A 20741-nucleotide genomic window follows, 5' to 3' on the forward strand; every position below is an offset into this window, starting at 1 on the left:
ACCAGCCTACCAACCATCAAGAACAGGCATACAGAAAGGTGCCAAAAAGAAACAGCACTATCTTGAAGGATCCTGCCCATCCTGCTCACAGACCGTTTGGTCGCCCTCCCATCAGGGAAGAGGCGACGCAGCATTCATGCCAGAACCAACAATGTATTTATTGTGGACTTTTACATTTGTGCACTGATGAATCACAATAAATAATGTTGAATCTTGTATATTCTGCTCAGTGCTCTATACAGAGTGGTGTCCAAGGTGGGATATGGCCACATGTGGAGCCTTTGATAAATGCATCTATTTTTAAAGGCTTATTTGGGTCTTTTGAATAAATAGTATAATTCATACTTTTAAAATCATAAACATATTTATGTTGTATATAAAAATTTAATGTTGGCCAGAAAAATGTCTCATAATAAAAATATTTCATTCCCTTCCCATACCTCTTCCAAAGAAATTACTCTTGATGAGTGTTTCTGGAAAATGGGTTAACCTAGTCTTTGCCTTAACTACGTCTTATTTTCCCATTAAAATCAGAGTAAATTTTAATCTGCAGATCACCCACAAATCCAATTTGAATACTTCGTTAATTAAAGCCCGCTAACCCTCAGTATCTGAGGCATTCTGCTATCAAAGCAGGTTACATTCCAAGAGCTGCTGGAGGAATGTACATCCACCACAAAAGAAACAAAGCAGTCACATGAACGACACAGACTCTGTGACCAGAGTCTGCAAGGACTTCATGGACTTGCACACGTTCAACAATTCTTCCTTTACAACACATGCAAATACTTACAGAAAATCAGCAAGGGTTAAAAGTCATCTCATTGATTCACTCCACACAACTGGGACATCCATTCAACAAGCTGAAAATAATTTGCTTCACACAGCCTGAATCAATACTGTGATCAATTTGGTAAGTGTAACAGATGTTTTACTTTCAGAGAATGCTGTTGTAGCTACTGTAAATATTCTTGATAATTAAGCATCATATTACTTTGTCAGTGCTGGTGTATTTTCTACAAAATGTTACATTACAGGTGGAAAAAATAAAATCACAAATTGCTTTACTTTTGTGGAATTAATGTTTAACTATTATGTGGACCTTTCAGTCTTTACCCAAATTTATTACAAAAATAAGAAAACATAATTCAAGTTTACACAGTTAAATACAACCCTTTGAGTTAAGAAAACACTAGTTAAAAGTCAGTTCTTTTGTGCTTTTAGATTTAACAAAAATTCAAGGGAGCATTCAATGCAGTTTTGTAAATAGGTTTGGAGATGAGTATGACAACAGTATGAGGTAAACTATATTCAGACTCTATATATATATATATATATATATATATATAAAATGTCCGGATTAGAACAAACAAAAGCAAGAATTGATCTCTATGGAAGACTGGCAATTGCCTTCATTTGTATCATGTAGTTTGCACCAATGTTAAAATTACAATAGCATGCATGAAGATTCATAACCAACTTATGAATAAAAAACTTGCAGCTATTTTAAAAAGTTAATAGACCTTTTAATCAAACAACTAAATGACATATTTTATGTTGATCTAGTGTGTAAAAAAACAGTCTCTAGTACACAAAAAATGATTTACCTCAAGTATCTTTCTCTTATACTTAGCTCTTTTCACTATTTGGGAGTAGAATATTTAAACATAAAATGTGCTCAAAACTTAAGATGTTGTGGCATATCTGTAAAAAAAAAATGCTGATTTGCTATCCAAGTTGACTTTAGTTGGAATAAATTGAAGCAGGCTAGATGTTTGGGCCTTGCAATTAATTGTAAGTAGCTTCCCTAATCCAAACATAAAGATCAAAGTGTAGGGTGAATCTTTCAAACACACTCAAAATTCCACTGGCTCTTTTTGACATGATCTGGTTTGCTGAACTTGGGAAGATGGGCTATGTCCAGGAGAAGGGAACTTCTAACAGAAGCCAATAGTTTTATGGCTTTTATTCACAACCTTAGATGGCCGCTACAAAAAATGTTACCTGCTAATGTGGTTGTTAGTTAAATCTTATCCCTAGACAGAAGATTTATTCTGGAAACTGAACACTGAATAATGTAAAAACTGTAAGCAGAAAACATTATATAAAAATGGATAAAATAGTGATTAAAATTATCTTGAGGCTGCATATAAGAACTGAATATTAAACAGCAATAACAATTCACCTTAAACGTGTTTTCTTTTCCCTCCTTAGGAACCAGAGTGCAATAGTTTTGTTCTAGAAATGGAACTTGTGGCTCTTTTCCTACTAGTGGAGACAATTTTTAATCACCCAAGAATCGCTGGTTCACCAATTGTTAAGTCTAAGCATTTTTCATTCTATCTTATGAAAACTTATTCTCAAAATGATACTCAGCTTCGTCTGTCAAGAATGAACATTAGTAGTATTCCAGTTAATACCTTCCAAAGTTTGAGTGGTCTGGAAATACTCGAGCTGTCACAGAACAATCTGACTTACAACAGCTTGCCTTGTGGATCCCTAAACATAACAACATTAAGGCATTTGAATATAGCTGGCAATCAACTTACAAATGTCCCACCATGTCTACCCACAGCTCTCGAATTTCTTGACTTGAGGAAGAACGTCATTCAGTGGGTTAATTTTTCAGAGTTTATGGATCTTCACAAATTAAAAATTTTACTCCTAAGTCATAATAACATCTCAAAAATTGGGTTTTCAGGGACAAAGCTCCCACACATTGTTTCACTGGATCTCAGCTATAATAACTTTAGAAGGTCACAATGGAAATTTCAAGGGCCTAATCTCACGACACTAAGACTTGAAGGAAATCCCTTGCAAGAAATTAGCCCATATGAATTCAATCCTTTCCCCAAGCTACGCTACCTAAATCTGTCCTCAACATCTTTGGAATCGTGCAGTTACAAGGCATTTGCATCTGAAACAAAAAGCATCAAAACCCTTGATTTGAGTGAGAACCTTTTCAAAACCTGTAAGTACCACGATGCTCAATTTGTTAAATTCTGTACCACAAAAATGTACTGCCCTCTCAAAGAAGAAATGAACATAAGTTAGCCTAGAGATTCGGCTCAAATGCACCAGCTTTTCATGGAAAATTCACCCAAAATCGGTGCACACAGAAGACTGCATAATTTGAATAAAAAATGTATTCAAAGCTTATAGAAACTCAAGTTTCTTTATGTTGATCTCAAAAACACTACACAAAAAGTTGGCCCATCCAATCAAACCATATTCTCCCCCTACTGAGTTATCCATTTCTGGGAAATTTGTTAATTGCCTATACTACAAAGACTCACAAATATCATGATGGCACTTATGTTAATGAATGCATTTCTGAAGAGCTTGATTACAATTTGATTACTTTAAAATATTTCAATAATGAATACCATTTTATAAGAGCTTGCAATTTTATGAAGTTACATTTAAATTCTGCTTATTCACAAGAAACACAGACAAAAAAATGAATGAATAAATGAATCTGCTTAGTCACAAGTAATAGACAAAAAAATGTGATTAAAACATTTTCAGCTGTATTCAAATTTAAAGTTATCACATTACAGCTACATTTTAAAATTCAACACAACAGGTTTTGCCTTACATGGCAGGCAAGTGAGCTACGGTAGAAATGTTGGTGGTGGTGCTTGGGACTTCCAAGGAGAATAATATGATTAAAACAATGTTCACCCATTTCAGAGACACAAGAGACTGCAGATTCTGTAAACTGTAGCAAATTACAAACTGCTGGAGGAACTCAGTGCATCAGGACGCATCTGTGGAGGCAACGGGATGGTCAACGTTTCAGGTCATGACCCTATCGACTCTCCCTTTACCTTTCTCAGATGCTGCCTCACCCACTGAGTTCCTCCAGTAGTTTGTTTTTTATACAACCATTTCACCTCTGCCCCTGTCTATTCAAGTTCCTGAACTTGAAGCACACACTCAAAAATTTAAAACACATCAAATGGCTATCAAATAATAGATCAACTTTACCAAAAACAAATGTCAGGCAAGGAATGTCAGAATTTACCATGCAAACTGTGCTTAGCAAATCTAATAACCCTGCATATAAAACATTTTATTCAGAAATTAAGAATTAAATTAGATAATAATGTACATTAAAAATGTACAGTAAACTACTACTGAAGTGGGCCAGTTGGTGGTGGTGTGGCATCAGCACTGGACTTCAAGGCAGTGGTCCTGAGTTCAAACCCAGCCAGCCGGGCAGCAGCAGTATCTGCACAGAAGCCTGGCAACCTACTTCCATATCTTGCCATGAAAACCCTATGGACGCTATGGTCCATGAGGACAAAGAGTCAGACTTGACTAAACGACTGAACAACAACCACTGAGGTGAATTTGGATTGTGTAGGAGGGTAGAGGTAGTGACTCAAGAGGCACAGAAAAAGGAGCAAGTCAAAAATTGGTATTTGACTTGACAAAAATATTCACAGGTAGAATTACTTGAAGGACATATTCGGTAGCTTAGTCAATGTCTTCATTCTGATACCCTAAACAAAAGAAGAGTACTCCATCTATTTCAACAGCAAAATGTGAAAATAATGCATTGGCGTTTAAGGTAGTTATGGTCGTTTATTTTAAATCAGATGTGTTCTTAAAAGCATTCAAAAATATCCATGTTTCACAAATAAAATGTCATTCCAAAAGACATCACACTCTAACTGTTGTCTTCTTCCCAACCTACAAAAGCTTTCTCTAAATAGTTCCTCAAATTTTGTTATAAATTTGTAAGATGAGTTCCTCAGCTGTTTAAAAAATAGTACCCTAACTAAAGAAATTGGATATTACAGTAGTTAAATGCATTCTATGAATTCTATACCGTTCACAGCTGATATTCACTTTTTATGGTCTGAACATGAAAAAGATCATCTGAATATAACACATAACTGATTTACTGAAGGGGCCTGCCAAATATGTAAAGTTGGCAAGGAAAATTTATTTGTATTCAAAGTTGGTAAACTCCTAACGAATAAGCTTTAAAAAAATCCTATGTATCAGTCACTGAAAATGGCCATGAACATAAATGTCAAAAAATGTTTATGCTGCTGTTACCAATATAATTTTCAATGATTTACAAGGATTGGGATAAATTATAGATTTAAAGAGGTACTCATTTCTGAAGCAGCCATAATCTCTAATGTTCCTATCACAATCTGTAACACCTTTATCTACGTGGTTTTTCAAAGGAATGAATACACTAGGTAATCATTAATTTTACAATTACAGTTGACCCACAGTGTTTCGAAGGATTAAGCAATTTGCAGATCCTATGGATGAGGAGAATGCCCTTTCTTCAGTCTCTGCCTGATGATCTATTTCTCTTCACTTCAAATCTTACTCAAGTGAACTTGGAAGAAAATTCACAACTACACTTTGTGAAAAGTAGTATGTTTGAACAACTCCCACATTTACAGACACTTTCTCTCAAAAGGTAACTTATTCAACCTTGCTATAAGTAAATCTACTTCCATAATACATTTTGTTGAGAAATGTTTTAAAGATCACCCATCCTTCTATGATATTTCTTCAGTTATTTACTAAATACAGTCAGTGTTTTTATTTGGAAAATTTAATACATACCTTTGCATGCCAATATATGATATAAAGCTAATGTACTTAAGGTCATGTACCTGTTTAACCTTATGAATTCATGATATTTTTCTTTCACAGTTCTGACAAAAGGTATTTGATTTGAAATGTTAACTTTTTCCTCTCTGCATAGATGCTGCCTGGCCTGCTGAGTGTTTCCTGCATTTTCTGTTTTTATTAGCCTGGTCTTAGCTCAAATGCTTAGTTAAATCCTTTAAAAGGGGTGCTAAAGCTAAACGAGTATAGCAAATTATACTCTTTTTACTTGGAACAACAATTTCAAGTTCAATTTATTGTCGTCCAACCATATACATGAACACCGCCAAACAGAAGTGTCTCTCCAGACCAAGGTGCACTGTGTTGTACAAATAACTCACACACAAATATTACCACTAGTAATTTGCATTTGTGACACAAATTAATAAGTAAACAGTATAAAGCTATAACACTACCAGCACTTCATACTGATGGGACCAGGGTGGTAGCAGGGAGTTCAGATGTCGTACAGCTGGGGGAAAAAGCCTTTTCCCATTCTAACAGTTCTTGTCCTAATGCTACTTAGATGGATGGGAGAGATCATTAACAATACCGAGAGCCCTGTGTACGCAGTGGTCCTTACAAATATCTCAGCTGTCCTCGCAATCCTTTGTAGGACTTGCAATCAGATGCCTGGCAATTCCCGTACTAGAGGGTGATGGAGCTGGTTAAAGACACTTTCAATGATGTTCCCATAGGAATTGGTTAGAATGTGGGGGAGAGAAACTGCACTCATCTCAGTCTCCTCTTTCTTGATGAAAGAGGTGGTGTTGAGGAACCAAGTGAAATCATCCATTATGTGCACTCCCAAAAACTTGCTGCTCCCACAGAGGAGCCACTTATGTGCAGTGAGGAGAGGTCAACATGCATGCTCTTGATATCCACATTCTTCTCTTTGGTCTTGTCCACATTGAGACTCAAATTATAGTGCACGCACCATCTACCAGCCACTCTATCTGCACTCTGTACACTGCCTCGTGGTCTTTGATGAATAGGGCAACTACTGTTCTGTCAGCAGTGGACTGAGCATGCGCCCTGGAGACCAACGATGTTCAGCATGATGGAGAAAGAGGTGATTCCGCCAACACAGCATGAATGCGTCCTTTCTGTCAGTAAGTTCAGGATCCAGTTACAGAGAGCAGTGAGGACAGCTTATCCACCAGCTTCTGAGGGGTCACCATATTAAAACACCAAGGTGGCCAATAAGTAGCATTCGGGCACATGAGGCACAATTTTCCAGGTGTGACAAGATGGAGTGGAGTGCAGAAGCTATGGCATCATCAGCAGACCAACTTGGGTGATAAGCAAAATAGAAGGGGTCCAATGTAACCAGAAGTTGGGATTTAATGTGATCCATAACCAGCCAATCAAAGCACTCCATTATTGTTGCGATCAGCGCCGCTGGACAGTAGTTGGGGCAGGTTACTGTTACCGTGTTGGGCACCGGGATGAGAAGGCTGCCGTGAAGCCTGGGGAGACAGTTGACTGTTCCAGAGCAATATTGAAGGTATCCATTAGAAGGCTGCACAGTCCCTGAGCACCTGACCAGGTACATTATCAGGCCCCGCAGTTTTACTTGAGTTGAGCCTGGCTATGGTCTTCCTCACATCAGCTGCGGCCAGACAGAGTGCCTTCTTCACAACAGGAAGGGTTCCTTCCTCGTCTGCACATTATTCCATGCATCAGACAGAGTGTAAGAGTCATTCAGACTATCAGAAAGAGAAGTGTCACTGTCGTTGATACGCAGGGCGGACTTGTAGTTCATTATGGTCTGAATACCCTGCAACATGCGCCTCATGTCTCTGCTGTATGCTCCCTGAGAATAATCTCATTTTACCTTCCTGATGGTGTAGGAAGACAGCTCCTGCTGACCTGAAAGCTGTCTTATCCCCCAATCTAAAAGCAGCTTCCCAATGTCTCAGCCATGCCCAGACCTCTATTATCAGCCATGGCTTCTGATTTGCCCTCACATAGATCTGTTTAATAACAGCAATGCCCTCCATGCACTTCTCTATGTAGCCAGTCACAGATCTCACATATTCATTTATGTTAATGTGATGGTCATAGGTAGCCGCCTCCCCAAACATGCTCCAGTCCGTGCTTTCAAAGTAGTTCTGCAATGATGAGGGTTTCCCTGAACGTGTTCCAGTCCATGTTTTCAAAATAGCTCCGCAATGCTAAGGTTGCTCCTTCTGCCCAGGTCTTTACCTCCCTTTGAACTAGATTAAATCAATTAACCATGGAGGTGTGTGGTTTGCAAGTCATTGATGCATTAGCACAGGGGTAGGAATGTATACAGCCACAATCACAATAGCAGTGAGCCCCCTTGGTAAATAGAAGGGCCTGCACTTCACCATTAAGAACTCTACTAAAGGCGAACAGTGGGTCATCACAACTGAAGTGTTCACACACCAGTTCTCATTAAGTTATCTCTCCACCACGGGTTTTGCCAGAAATTGAGGGAATTCTGTCAGCCCAAAAAGAGACGAAGCCCTCTAGCTGGATGGCTGCTTCAGGAGTGCTATCCTAGAACCCCACATTTCCATCAGAGTGAGCATGCAGCTGTTCCTTATCTCATGCTGATTCAGTCTCAGACACAGGTTAATCTACTTGATTTTCCAGTGATCGATCCTTTCAAAGCAGAATTCACAGCAGAGCTGACTTGCAGGGTTTCGCCTTTCATCACACATGAATACCTAAACAATTTTCATGTTTTTGTTTCCATGCACACTGTTTCTGACAGCTTCTCTCCTGGGTGGCTGTAGCAGGCGACAACACAGAATGCAATAAGCCCATGCTACGAAGCACATCCACCATCCAACAACTCACCAGTGAGGCAGACTTGTGGTACTTGGTATTCTAAATATCCAGCAGTGTCTTGCGATTGTATGAAAGATGTAAAGGACGAACAATTGTACCATTAGTTGGAGCTGGATTCCGATTAGATGCATCGCGATCTTGAGGTTCTAGACCAAAAGGGTTTTTTTTTAAGCAACAAAAAAAATACATAATCATTCAAATTAATGAACTAGTGTGAAATAATAATGGAGATATTTTTGGCCAATTTAAAATGATCCTGTAATTAAAGTAAAAGGAACTTGGTCAGTAAAGAATTATGCTGATTACATTGGGGAGTGCTGCAATATTAAGCACTGTACGTTCTAAGTGCCACAATAACAATTCCAGCCAAACAGGATAAGTTTAATCATTTTAACAAGAACTGAATAGTCAATGGAGGACAATTTGTGCCACAATACTAGAAACAATAAAATAAAAAAAGAGACACAATTCAGCCAGCACTGTATGTAATGTTAAGAGTCTACAGAATACAGTATGTGCAAAGACCATGCAATCACAAAGAAAGTTACAATGGACAGAGGCCAAATGCATTCAGGAGAATCAGATCCTGTATGGCCCAGTGCAACAAAATAAAATTATTTAATAGGACCATAAAGGAGATTAAAACAGCAAAACAGAATCCCATTTAAGTTGTTGCTGTTTGCTGTTCTAGTTGCAACCTAACAGAATTCAGACCCTGGAAATTATTCACGAATTCAACCATCGAAATAACCCTTTCTGGAAACCATCTGGTTTGTAGCTGTGAACTTTCCTGGTTGATTAAGGAACCAGAAAAGACATTTCTGAACAGGTAAGGGTCATCTTTACCATAATGCAGCACTAACCTTAAGTACATTTCTACAGCACAAGTCTGTCGGTTAGTCAGCAGGAACAATAACTTTAAATTCTCACAGCCTAATTTTGGTTTTCTCATTGTTTCTATTGAAATTTGTTAGTTATAAAATAATGAAACAACAGCAATTCTTCAAAAAATCATCACATAAGTATAAAGCAACCAAAACATAAAATATTAATTTGCAAATGGATGCATTTCTCATTTAGACTACTTATAATTTTTGCAATTATGCATTTAGAAATAGAATACCATATTTGAGAGTAACATTTAGCTGACTGTGACAAAAATAACCTGTTTGTCTTCATCTTTATCTACCACTACATTCTCCTCTCAAAACTTTCTCCACTGGCACCAAAATGGATACATGTGATTGATGTCTTCCCCATCTAATCATTGCCAGATTTCTACAAATGCTTCTCATCACACTTTTATTATTTCAAACTACCAACCACACCCCTCACAACCACCTTTCAAAGTATCTACCCTTTGTTTTAACAACTATTTCTATATATACACAAATGCTTATGAACCCTTTGCAATTATCTGGTTTTCTGCATTACTCATAAAACGTGATTTAATCTTCATCTAAGTTACAAACAAACAAAAAAGAGCCAAACTAATAACAATAGTACACAATAACACATAAACAATTGTACTTCACGTCTTTATTGAACACATTGTTTAATCATTCACAGTCCAGGCTGGAAAATGTATGAGTCCTTGAAGTCAAAAACTAGTAGAATCTCCTTTAGCAGCAATAACCTCCACCAAACATATCCTGTAGCTGCTGATCAGACTTGCAGAATGGCGAGGATGAATTTTAGACCATTCTTCCATACAAAACTGTTTCAGTCCATCAATATTTCTGGGATACCTTGCGTGAACAGCCCTCTTCAGGTCATGCCACAGCATCTCAATTGGGTTAAGGTCGGGACTCTAACTTGGCCATTCAAAAACACAAATTTTCTTCTTTTTAAATCATTCTGTTGTTGATTTGTTCTTGTTGATCATTGTCTTGTTGCATCATACAATTTGTATTAAACTTCAGGTGATGGACCACTACCCTGATATCCTCCTTTAAAATGTCCCGATACAATTTTGAATTGATTGTCCCCTCAATGATTGCAAGCTGTCCAGGCCCTGTGACAGCAAAGCAGCTCCAAACCATGATGCTCCTTCCACCATGTTTCACAGTTGGGATGAGGTTTTGGTGTTGGTATGTAGTGGCCTGTTCTCTCCAAACACAGCAGTGCACATTTCTCCCAAAAGGTTCAACTTTTGTTTTATCTGTCCACAAAACATTGTCCCAGAAGTGATGACGAACATCCAGGTGGTCTTTTGCAAACTTAAAACATGCAGCAATGCTTTTTTATTGGAGACCAGTGGTTTCCTCTGTGGTGTCCTTCCAGTGTTTTTCTTGTAGTGATCAGAAACTTTAGCAAGTTCTAGAGATCTCTGCATGTCTTTTGTTGTTACACTTGGGTTCTTTTTCACCTCATTCAATGTTGCAAGTTGTGCTCTTGGTGCGATCTTTGCAGGATGCCCGCTCCTAATATTAGCAGTTAGTGGTCAAATGCTGATTACATCAATGTCAAATAGTAAATTAAAATGACAGAAGCTTACTGTATAATAAGAAGCCGCAGGTTTCTGTGGTTCTAGTTACTATAAATGGACTAATATTGGTCATAATCTTGACACCAATTATTACATACATTTACTGCTGAAACTTTGACTGATAAATATACAATTTTCTGGCATAATTTTGATTGGGGAAGAATAAACAATTAAATATTAAATTTTGGTCATGTAATTAACTCAGTTTTTAATGCTTTGTAACTTATCTTCCCACATGTGTAAAAGAGCAAACGATACCGGATGTGTAAAGTATGGTCCTCGAAGACAGATTTTATTGCCTGGCTTCATTGATGAATGCAATAGAAATGGAAGCACCACAGAAGAATTGCAGACTTATAGCAGAACTGTACAAAATCAACAGCAAGAACATACAACAGTAGTATATCAGAATCCTTCAGGGATCAAGGTCAAGTCAAGCAGCAAACCAATACAATGTTCAACCAAGTTTCAATTAAGCTTCACATCTTTCACAAATAGTACTAACCTGCTCCATACATTACTACTCCTTAAAACAGCTTCTAATCCAAACTCTGGTACTCTACAGACCAAAGAAAGCTCTACACAAAATAATGAAACTTGGAATAAAATTAAATCAAGCATAAAAATGTCATTAACACTACCTATCACAAGCAGATACCAAACAACAGCTAAACTCAACCTCCAAACCACCACAGATCACACAGAGACTGGTCCTTACACAACAAATAATGTAGGAGAATCAGAGACTGAGACTTACCCAACCATCAGAAAAGGAACTGTGACCAAACCTTATCCAATGACAACCGGCAGAAGTCAATCTGGAACTAAACTCAACCCTAATATCAGAGATAAAATTCAGCCAGAACCCTTTGCCACCAAAGAGAAAAAGGCATTTGAACCTTACCCAACAAATGGATATCAATCAGTGACTAAACTTTACCCACTGACAATCAGAGATCAAATGAGGGCCAAGCTTTTCCCGGCAACCAAATACCACTCTAGGACTAAACATCACTCACCGACAACCACAGAACAAACTGGGACCGAACTTTACCCAACCAAAGAACAAACTGGGACTGAGCCTCACCCAACCAAAGAACAAACTGGGACCAAGCCTCACCCAAACAGAGAACAAATTGGGACCGAACGTCTCCCAACCAAAGAACGAACAGGGACCGAACTTCTCCCACCCAGAGAACAAACTGGGATTGAACCTCTCCCAACAACCAAAGAACAAACTGGGACCGAACCTCACCCAAACAGAGAACAAATTGGGACCGAACCTCTCCCAACCAAAGAACGAACAGGGACCGAACTTCTCCCAACCAGAGAACAAACTGGGATTGAACCTCTCCCAACAACCAAAGAACAAACTGGGACCGAACCTCACCCAAACAGAGAACAAATTGGGACCGAACCTCTCCCAACCAAAGAACGAACAGGGACCGAACTTCTCCCAACCAGAGAACAAACTGGGATTGAACCTCTCCCAACAACCAAAGAACAAACTGGGACTGAACCTCGCCCAAACGGAAAACAAATTGGGACCGAACCTCTCCCAATAACCAAAGAACAAACTGGGACTGAACCTCATCCAACCGGAAAACAAATTGGGACCGAACCTCTCCCAACCAAAGAACAAACTGGGACCGAACCTTTCCCAACCCAAGAACAAACAGGAACCAAACCTCTACCAACCAGAGAACAAACTGGGACTGAACCTCACCCAACCAGAGAACAAATTGGGACTGAACCTCAACCAACCCGAGAACAAATTGGGACTGAACCTCTCCCAAACAGAGAACAAACCGGGACTGAACCTCAGCCAACCAGAGAACAAACTGGGACCGAACCTCACCCACTGACAACCAGAGTAGAAACTGAGACAGAACCTCACCCAAACAGAGAACAAACCGGGACTGAACCTCAGCCAACCAGAGAACAAACTGGGACCGAACCTCACCCACTGACAACCAGAGTAGAAACTGAGACAGAACCTCATCCAAACAGAGAACAAACTGGGACCGAACCTCAGCCAAACAGAGAACAAACTGGGACCGAACTTCAGCCAACCAGAGAACAAACTGGGACCGAACCTCAGCCAACCAGAGAACAAACTGGGACCGAACCTCAGCCAACCAGAGAACAAACTGGGACCGAACCTCAGCCAACCAGAGAACAAACTGGGACTGAACCTCAGCCAAACAGAGAACAAACTTGGACTGAACCTCACCCAAACAGAGGACAAACTGGGATCGAACCTCTCCCAACCAGAGGACAAACTGCGACTGAACCTCAGCCAACCAGAGAACAAACTGGGACTGAAACTCTCCCAACCAGGGAACAAACTGGGACTGAACCTCTCCCAACCAGAGAGGAAATTGGGACTGAACCTCTCCCACTGACAACCAGAGAACAAACTGGGACTGAACCTCACCCAATTAGAGAACAATTTGGGACTGAACCTCACCCAACCAGAAAACAAACTGTGACTGAACCTCATCCAACCAGAAAACAAACTGGGACTGAACCTCACCCAACCAGAAAACAAACTGGGACTGAACCTCACCCAACCAGAGAACAAACTGGGACTGAACCTCACCTAACCAGAGAACAAACTGTAACTGAACCTCATCCAACCAGAGAACACACTGGGACTGAACCTCCCCCAAACAGAGAAGAAACTGGGACTGAACCTCTCCCAACCAGCGATCAAATTGGGACTGAGCCTCACCCAACCAGAAAACAAACTGGGACAGAACCTCTCCCAAACAGGGAAGAAACTGGGACCGAACCTCACCCACTGACAACCAGAGATGAAACTGGGACTGAATTTCAGACACTGGCAGCCAGAAATTCAACTTGGATCAAATCATACCCAAAAACATCCAGAGATGATACAGGGCCAATCAGAAGCCAAACTGGGACTATATCTAACCTGATCACTACCAGTGATCAAAATGACAATAAATATTACCCACTGTTCACCAGAGTACAATCTGGTACTAAACAGTACTCAACAGTAACAATGCAGACAGCAACATACACACCCAAAAAGGGGCCAGTATTTATACACATTGAAGATGACGATACAGACTCATTGGAAAAAGAAGAAATCACAAGCCCTACGCCTGGTGACTGTAATTATGATCCATGTAGACACTGGCAAGTACCTTGTCATGACTTGAAACATTTGACAGGCTGTCGTTGCCCTGTCATAGCTGGGGAAGATGTTACACCGGATCCAGTGAAAATACAAAAGGTTATGAAGATTACTGACAATTCAGCAGAAATCTTCTGGTGTGCTCCTAGCTCTACAGTAATGTATTACTATATTATTTATCAATCTGATGACAACAGACGTTTGTTCAAGACTGACACCATCAAACCGACATATCGAAGATACACCTTACGTGACCTTACTGCAGACAGCACATACCATACCTGTGTGGTGGCTGTGAATAAAGCAGGATCAAGTACCACAAGTAGCATCTGGCCTTCAAAAGGCTCATGCTATATATTCAAGACTAAACCAAACTACAATAATATATTTTATATAGCCTCTACTGTCATTATTGCCATTCTCTTCATACTTGTAATCACACTGTCGTTTTGCTTGTGCAAAATTTATCAAAGGGGACGATTAACTAGTTTATCACGCATAAGCTTGGATCCCCTTAGTTTGCAAAATCCAGCATTTGAAGACCATCTGGAGCTAGCAGATCCAAGAACAGAACACACAAGTAGTCCAGACTCTGAACAGATTCTTTAAAGCTAAAACTTAAAACCACTCCAAGGAAAACCTGCCTAAAACTAACTATGTAACAACTTATAATTACATTTTGGAATCTTATACATCAACTGTTGTTTGTTCTTTTGCAATCATTCAAACTATACTGTTATTTATAAAAGTATGGTTTTATTAAGTGTACAAGATACAGATTTTCAATCATTTACTCAGATTGCTATGTGAAGGAATTAAGTAAATATGTGAAATTAAATAAAACATTTCCCGTATTTACTACCTTAGATAATAAAAGGATTTATCCAGCATTGCACTGCTCTTTAAAGAGCAAACTGTAATACAAATTGGCATATGGCTGAAGAAGGAAATGTGATCTGCAAAGAATGAGTAACAAATTCGGGGGTAACAAACCAGTGAATGCTTTTGATGCAAACACTTTCCAATTGAGAAATAGAAGGATGGGTGTTTTAAATGGTCTGACCAACTATTTTGAATCAGAATTAGGTTAAATATCACTGCATACCTCATGAAATTTGTTATTTTGCTGCAGCAGTAGAGTGCTATGCATAATTTTACATATTTAAAACTACAAATTACCATAGGAAAAATATTTATAATTAAATAAGTACAGCAAAAAGAAGAAACCAAAAATAAATACAGTCAGCTGGTGGGGAAGAAGTTATTCCAAAAACATTAAGTGAGTCTCTTCTGGCTGCTCTGCCTCCTCCTTGACTGCAGCAATAAGGGGACATGGCCAAGATCGGGGTTCCCCAATTAGTTTTCCACAAAGGCCAAATTATGTAAAGCGTGCCAAGCCAAGGGCCAAAACATCCAGGGTTTTTTCATTGCACCAGTAAGTTGTTTTATGGGCAGATGTTGTTGGTGGTAGTAGTAGTGATGGTGGTGGTAGTGGTGAAGTAGTGGTGACAGTAGTAGTAGTAGTAGTAGTAGTAATAATTTAGGCCTGGGATTCTCAAAACCTGTATTGTGGGTCACACAAGGAAAAATAATGCACTCTTGAAACAAAATAAGTCCAAAATCAACCATTTAATTATGACTCTAGCTATCACAACTGTCAGCTGTCACAGTGAGAACTCATCTGGGACTTAAACTACATGCACGCACACACACTGTAAACGTGGTTGTCTTCACCACTTCTCTTCTACACAAAGAAAACTTCTCTTCCACACACAGAGTTTTAGTAGTACTGCCTTTTCCACTGTTTCTGTTCTCTCATTTAATCTATTTGTTCTATTTAATTAAGCTATGTACCATTTGAAGTATGAAGTGTAGCTATAAATGAAATTATCAGTATTACCATTGTAATATTATTATACCACAATAAGATTGACAAATGGACAAAAATAAATTGATTCACTCACCAATCAGTGAGAGAAGTGACAGCGATGGGATGAGGCAATCCTTCTGATGTTGGGCCTGTATTCTGTTGTGGTAATCCTGAGGCACTGGCCAAGATGTGCATTGGAGAGTCTGTTTCTGTCCTGGTTCTTGATAGAATTCATTGAAGAAAATGTTGACTCACATAAGTACGTGGAGGGGAGCAGTGTGAGTAACAGCATTGCAAAAGCTCTCGTATTTTTGAATTGAGCCACTCACCCCAACGTCCTTGTGTTGTGCTTTGAGCAAATCAGATGTTCTCATTTCCAAGACCTCCACCTGAAGAGTTGCCTCATCTATGGAAGGCACCAGCCTTTTGGCCTCTGCAGTCCACTGGCCGTCAGCCAAAACAGAGAACGGCTGTCTCAGCAAGAGGAGGATATCACCTAAGAGTTCAGGGGAGCTTTTAAATCGTTCCCTGAAGTTTTCTGCCAGGCTCGTCACAAAAACCTTCATCACTGGATCCTCCCGCATTTCGTTCTTCTCACGATGCTCCCGCAGACATGGCAAATGCAACTTTCCCTCGTGAATCTCTCTCTCCAAAAGGTTCAGCTTTGGCCAGAAAGCTTCAATCGCCTCGTACATGTCCGCAACAGTGTGGCTGTTGCCTTGTAATTGCAGATTAAGTTGACTTAGATGAGACATGATGTCACACAAAAAAAGAACATGTGCCATCACCTTGTTGTCACTTAACAACCTCTTACATCCCTGGGCTTTCTGGCTCTGCAGGCTGGATAAAAATGACACAAGCTCATCACACAGGTCGCACACCCTCTCCAACACATGGCCTTTGCTCAGCCAGCAGACATCATTATGTAGCAAAAGATCTTTTGTGTTCCGCTGACATTTCCTCCAGCAATGCTCTAAAAAGGCGATGTTGCAGACTAGAACTCACATGAACGAAATTTACCAGTCTTGTCACAGTAGCCATCGCCTCTTTCATTTCCCCACATGGTTTAGCGCACAACACTGATTTGTGAATAATGCAATGAAATGCCAAGAGTGCTGGGTTAACAGCAGCAAACCTGCTTACCAAGCCCTTGTGTTGTCCCACCATCGACGGAGCCCCATCGGTGACAACGGACACAATTTTGCTCACATCCAAACCATTCTTCTCAAAGAACTGTGTCAATTTGTTAAAAATTATTTGCCCAGTTATGCACCCAGGCAGAGGAAGCAAACAAAATAGCTCTTCCCGAAAGGTCTTCCCATCAAAAAATCTTGCAAACACAGATACCTCTTCCATATTGGTTCGGTCACAGGACGAGTCTATGGCTAGTGATATGGCTTCTGCTTTCTCCAAATCGGTGAGTAGATTGGAAAAACACTCCTCCGCTAAAACTTCTACTCTTCTTGTTGCCGTGTTAACCAACAATGGCACCGTCTTTAATAGCTCCACAACCGTTTTCTTGGTTTTCTCATCATGACTTAAAACTTCACCAACCATATCAATTGCACACGTTTTAATCAACTCGGCATCAGCGAATGGCTCCTTAGCTTTGGCAAGATTTCTGATTTGCAGACAAGGTCGCGTGCTCTACTGGGGCATAGGTCAAGTGTACGGTGTGGGATGAGGTTAAAATAAATTACAGCAGCGCGCGCTTTAATTACGTTATGACAGGTGTGTTCACATAAATGCCAATGGGTCGGCGCGGTCCAGACATTTGGCTCTCGCGGTCTGGACCTGGCCCGCAGTCCGCCTATTCGGGTTGTCTGTCCGAGATGATGGAGGGTTCTTAATGATAGATGCCACCTTTTCATAGTATTGTCTTTTGAAGATGCCCTCCACGCTAGGGAGTCCAGTGCCTATAATGGAGCTGGAGCTGGCTGAGTTTACAACTTTCTCTGATCCTGTGTGTTGTCCCTCCATACCAGATGTGATACAACCAATTAGAATGCTCTCTGTAGAAATTTGCTAGTCTTTGGTGACATACCAAATCTCCTCAAACTCCTAATAAAATATAGCCGCCGTTGTTTCTTCTTTGGAATTACATCAATATGTTGGACCCAGAATTGATCATTAGACATACTGACATCAAGGAAATTAAAACTGCTCACTCTTTTCACTGTTGATCCCTTGATGAGGATTAGTGTGAGTTTCCTCCACTTCCCCTTCCTAAAGTTCACAATCAATTCTGAGGTCTTACTGACATTGAATGCAACAAAGCTGTTGCAGCAACACTGACCAGCTGATTGATCTCACTCCTGCTTGCCTCAACACCATCTGAAATTCTTCCACAAATGATGCCTTTTCCACTGCATGGTTCAGTATTATTTTTACTGAGAGCAGGGGGGAATTGGGCATACAGTGGCCTGTATCTACAGCATTTTGTTTTTCCTTCATAAGCACCTATCATATATCATGCCTCAAACCTAAGGAGTTTTCATGGTTTTGCTTCATAAATATCCTTGAGTAGAATTCATTCCGCTGTGTGATTGAGTAAAGCCACTTCTAACTTATTAAAGATGTCACAATAAATCTTGAGTTTTACAATATTTATTCAGGTTTTAAATATGAAATAATATCTTACACAAAGCATCATTTCTAATATGAAATAATGCCTCATATCCTGCTTTAGATTCTTTACCTGGGCACAGATTCCCAATCCAGGAGTTTGGTTTATGCTTCTCTTCTGATAAATACATTAAATAACTGACTTCACAGCTATCCAACTTTGCAACGATTTACTGCCCATTTCTCTCATTCACCCTTGTTACCACCCACTGACTATACCTGCCCTAAACCATTTACTATTACTCTAACCAACATGTTCAAACATCCAGTGTCATACAACCCTGTCCATTTACTCGGAGTATCAAATCACTTGCTTTGATTCCATCCTACAGACACTTAAATCAATTCCCCGCAGTATCTGCTGCCGTAACAACAGTAATCAATCAAAGCTGTCATTTCAACTGTTCGTCATCCAAACTATCCAGTAATCTCCAAAGTGCTAATATGTTCCTTCCCAAAGCCATTCATAATCTAAACCTTGCATACCCATCACATCAGCCTCCTTTCCATTCCTCCCTTTGGACCTCCTCAAACCTTCCACAGATTCAAGGCCACTGAACAACTACTCAATTCCCAACTGAATGTTACTATTCTGCAGGGTTCAGTTATCCAGGTGTACCAGTAGTAGGCCTTAACCTCCTCCATGTATTCAGCATTCTTTTTCTAATTTATACTAATTCAAACTGATAGCCAAAATCCTTAATATTGCCTTTTCTTCACTCTTCCTACCAATGAAACCAATTTTTACTATCCTGCAGGGTTCACACAAACTACTCATTATGATTGTCCAGACAGTAATAGGCCTTAACCTCCTCAATCTATTCAGCATTTTTAAAAAAAATTTGTACTAATTCAAGCTATTCTGATAGCCAAAATCTGTCTTTCCAAAACTATCTTCAAACCACTCTTCTTACAAAAAAAAACGCAGTCCATGAAATTGTATTTATCATCACGTATTGCCACCAGTCCTAGAAATATTCTGAATTTGCTTCCATAAAAAATATGGATGAACAATAACAAAGTATTCCATATGTGCATTATTTTTCATCATGTTCTTGTATGATAGTGTGTGCAGTGGCACATACAGTTGCAAGAAAAAAGTTTGTGAACCCTTTGTAATTACCTGGTTTTCTGCATTAATTACCCAAAAAATGCTGTCTGATCTTTATCTAAGTCACAGTAATAGACAAACACAATCTGCCTAAATTAATAACACACAAGCAATTGTACTTCTCGTCAATACTGAGGACACCATTTAATCATTCACAGTCTAGGTTCAAAAAAGTATGTGAACCTCAAGAGTAATGCCTTTTGCAAAAGTTATTTGGAGTCGATGAATGCTGAAGGGGGGTGAAAAAGAACCCAAGGGTAACAACAAAAGATCTTCAGAAATCTCTAGAATTTGCTGAAGTTTCTGTCCTTGTGTTCACTATAAGAAAAACACTGAACAAGAACAGTGTTCGTGGAAGGACACAACGGAGGAAACCACTGATGCACATCTTGAGCTTGCAAAAGACCACCTGGATATTCCACAACACTTCTAGGACAACATTCTGGGGACAAATGAGATGGAAGTTGAACTTTTTGGCAGAAATGCACACTGCTGTGCTTGGAGGAAAAAGGGCACTACCTACTAACACCAAAACCTCATCCCAACTGTGAAGCATAGTGGAAGGAGCATCATGGTTTGGGACTGCTTTGCTGCTTCAGGACCTGGACAGCTTGCAATCGTTGAGGGAACAATTAATTCAAAACTGTATCAAGATATTTTACAGGAGAATGTCAGGGTAGCAGTCTGTCACCTGAAGCTTAACAGAAGTTGGATAATGCAACAAACAATGATCCAAAAGACAAGAGTAAATCAGCAAAAGAATGGTTTAAAAAGAAGAAAATGTGTGTTTTGGAATAGCTAAGTCAGAGACCGAACCTTAACCCAATTGAGTTGCTGTGACATGACCTGAAGAGGACTGTTCATGCACGATATCCCAGAAATATTGACCAACTAAAAGTTTTATATGGAGGAATGGTCTAAAATTCATCCTCACCATTGTGCAAGTCTGATCTGCAGCTACAGGAATCATCTGGTGGAGGTTATTGCTGCTAAAGGAGATTCTACCAATTATTAAATACAA

At 39.5% G+C, this 20741-nt stretch overlaps 2 protein-coding genes across 4 annotated transcripts in view; one reads left to right on the forward strand and one right to left on the reverse strand.

Annotated features, from left to right (window-relative positions):
* crls1 (cardiolipin synthase 1) overlaps positions 1-20741 on the reverse strand; it is a 64283-nt gene that overhangs the window by 26663 nt on the left and 16879 nt on the right. The gene's annotated exons all lie outside the window — the stretch shown is intronic.
* On the forward strand, positions 673-19730 carry LOC140201432 (uncharacterized). 2 transcript variants are annotated; one of them, XM_072265534.1, is made up of 5 exons: positions 673-913; positions 2215-2971; positions 5245-5449; positions 9155-9292; positions 11198-19730. In XM_072265534.1, exons 2-5 carry the CDS (start codon positions 2245-2247, stop codon positions 14721-14723), a joined length of 4596 nt encoding a protein of 1531 aa, XP_072121635.1. In that variant the 5' UTR covers positions 673-913; positions 2215-2244; the 3' UTR covers positions 14724-19730. The 2 variants fall into 2 exon arrangements, with proteins under 2 accessions (XP_072121635.1, XP_072121636.1); XM_072265535.1 differs by lacking the exon at positions 9155-9292.

Source organism: Mobula birostris, chromosome 8, assembly GCF_030028105.1.
Source record: "Mobula birostris isolate sMobBir1 chromosome 8, sMobBir1.hap1, whole genome shotgun sequence".
NCBI classification, from domain to species: Eukaryota; Metazoa; Chordata; class Chondrichthyes; order Myliobatiformes; family Myliobatidae; genus Mobula; species Mobula birostris.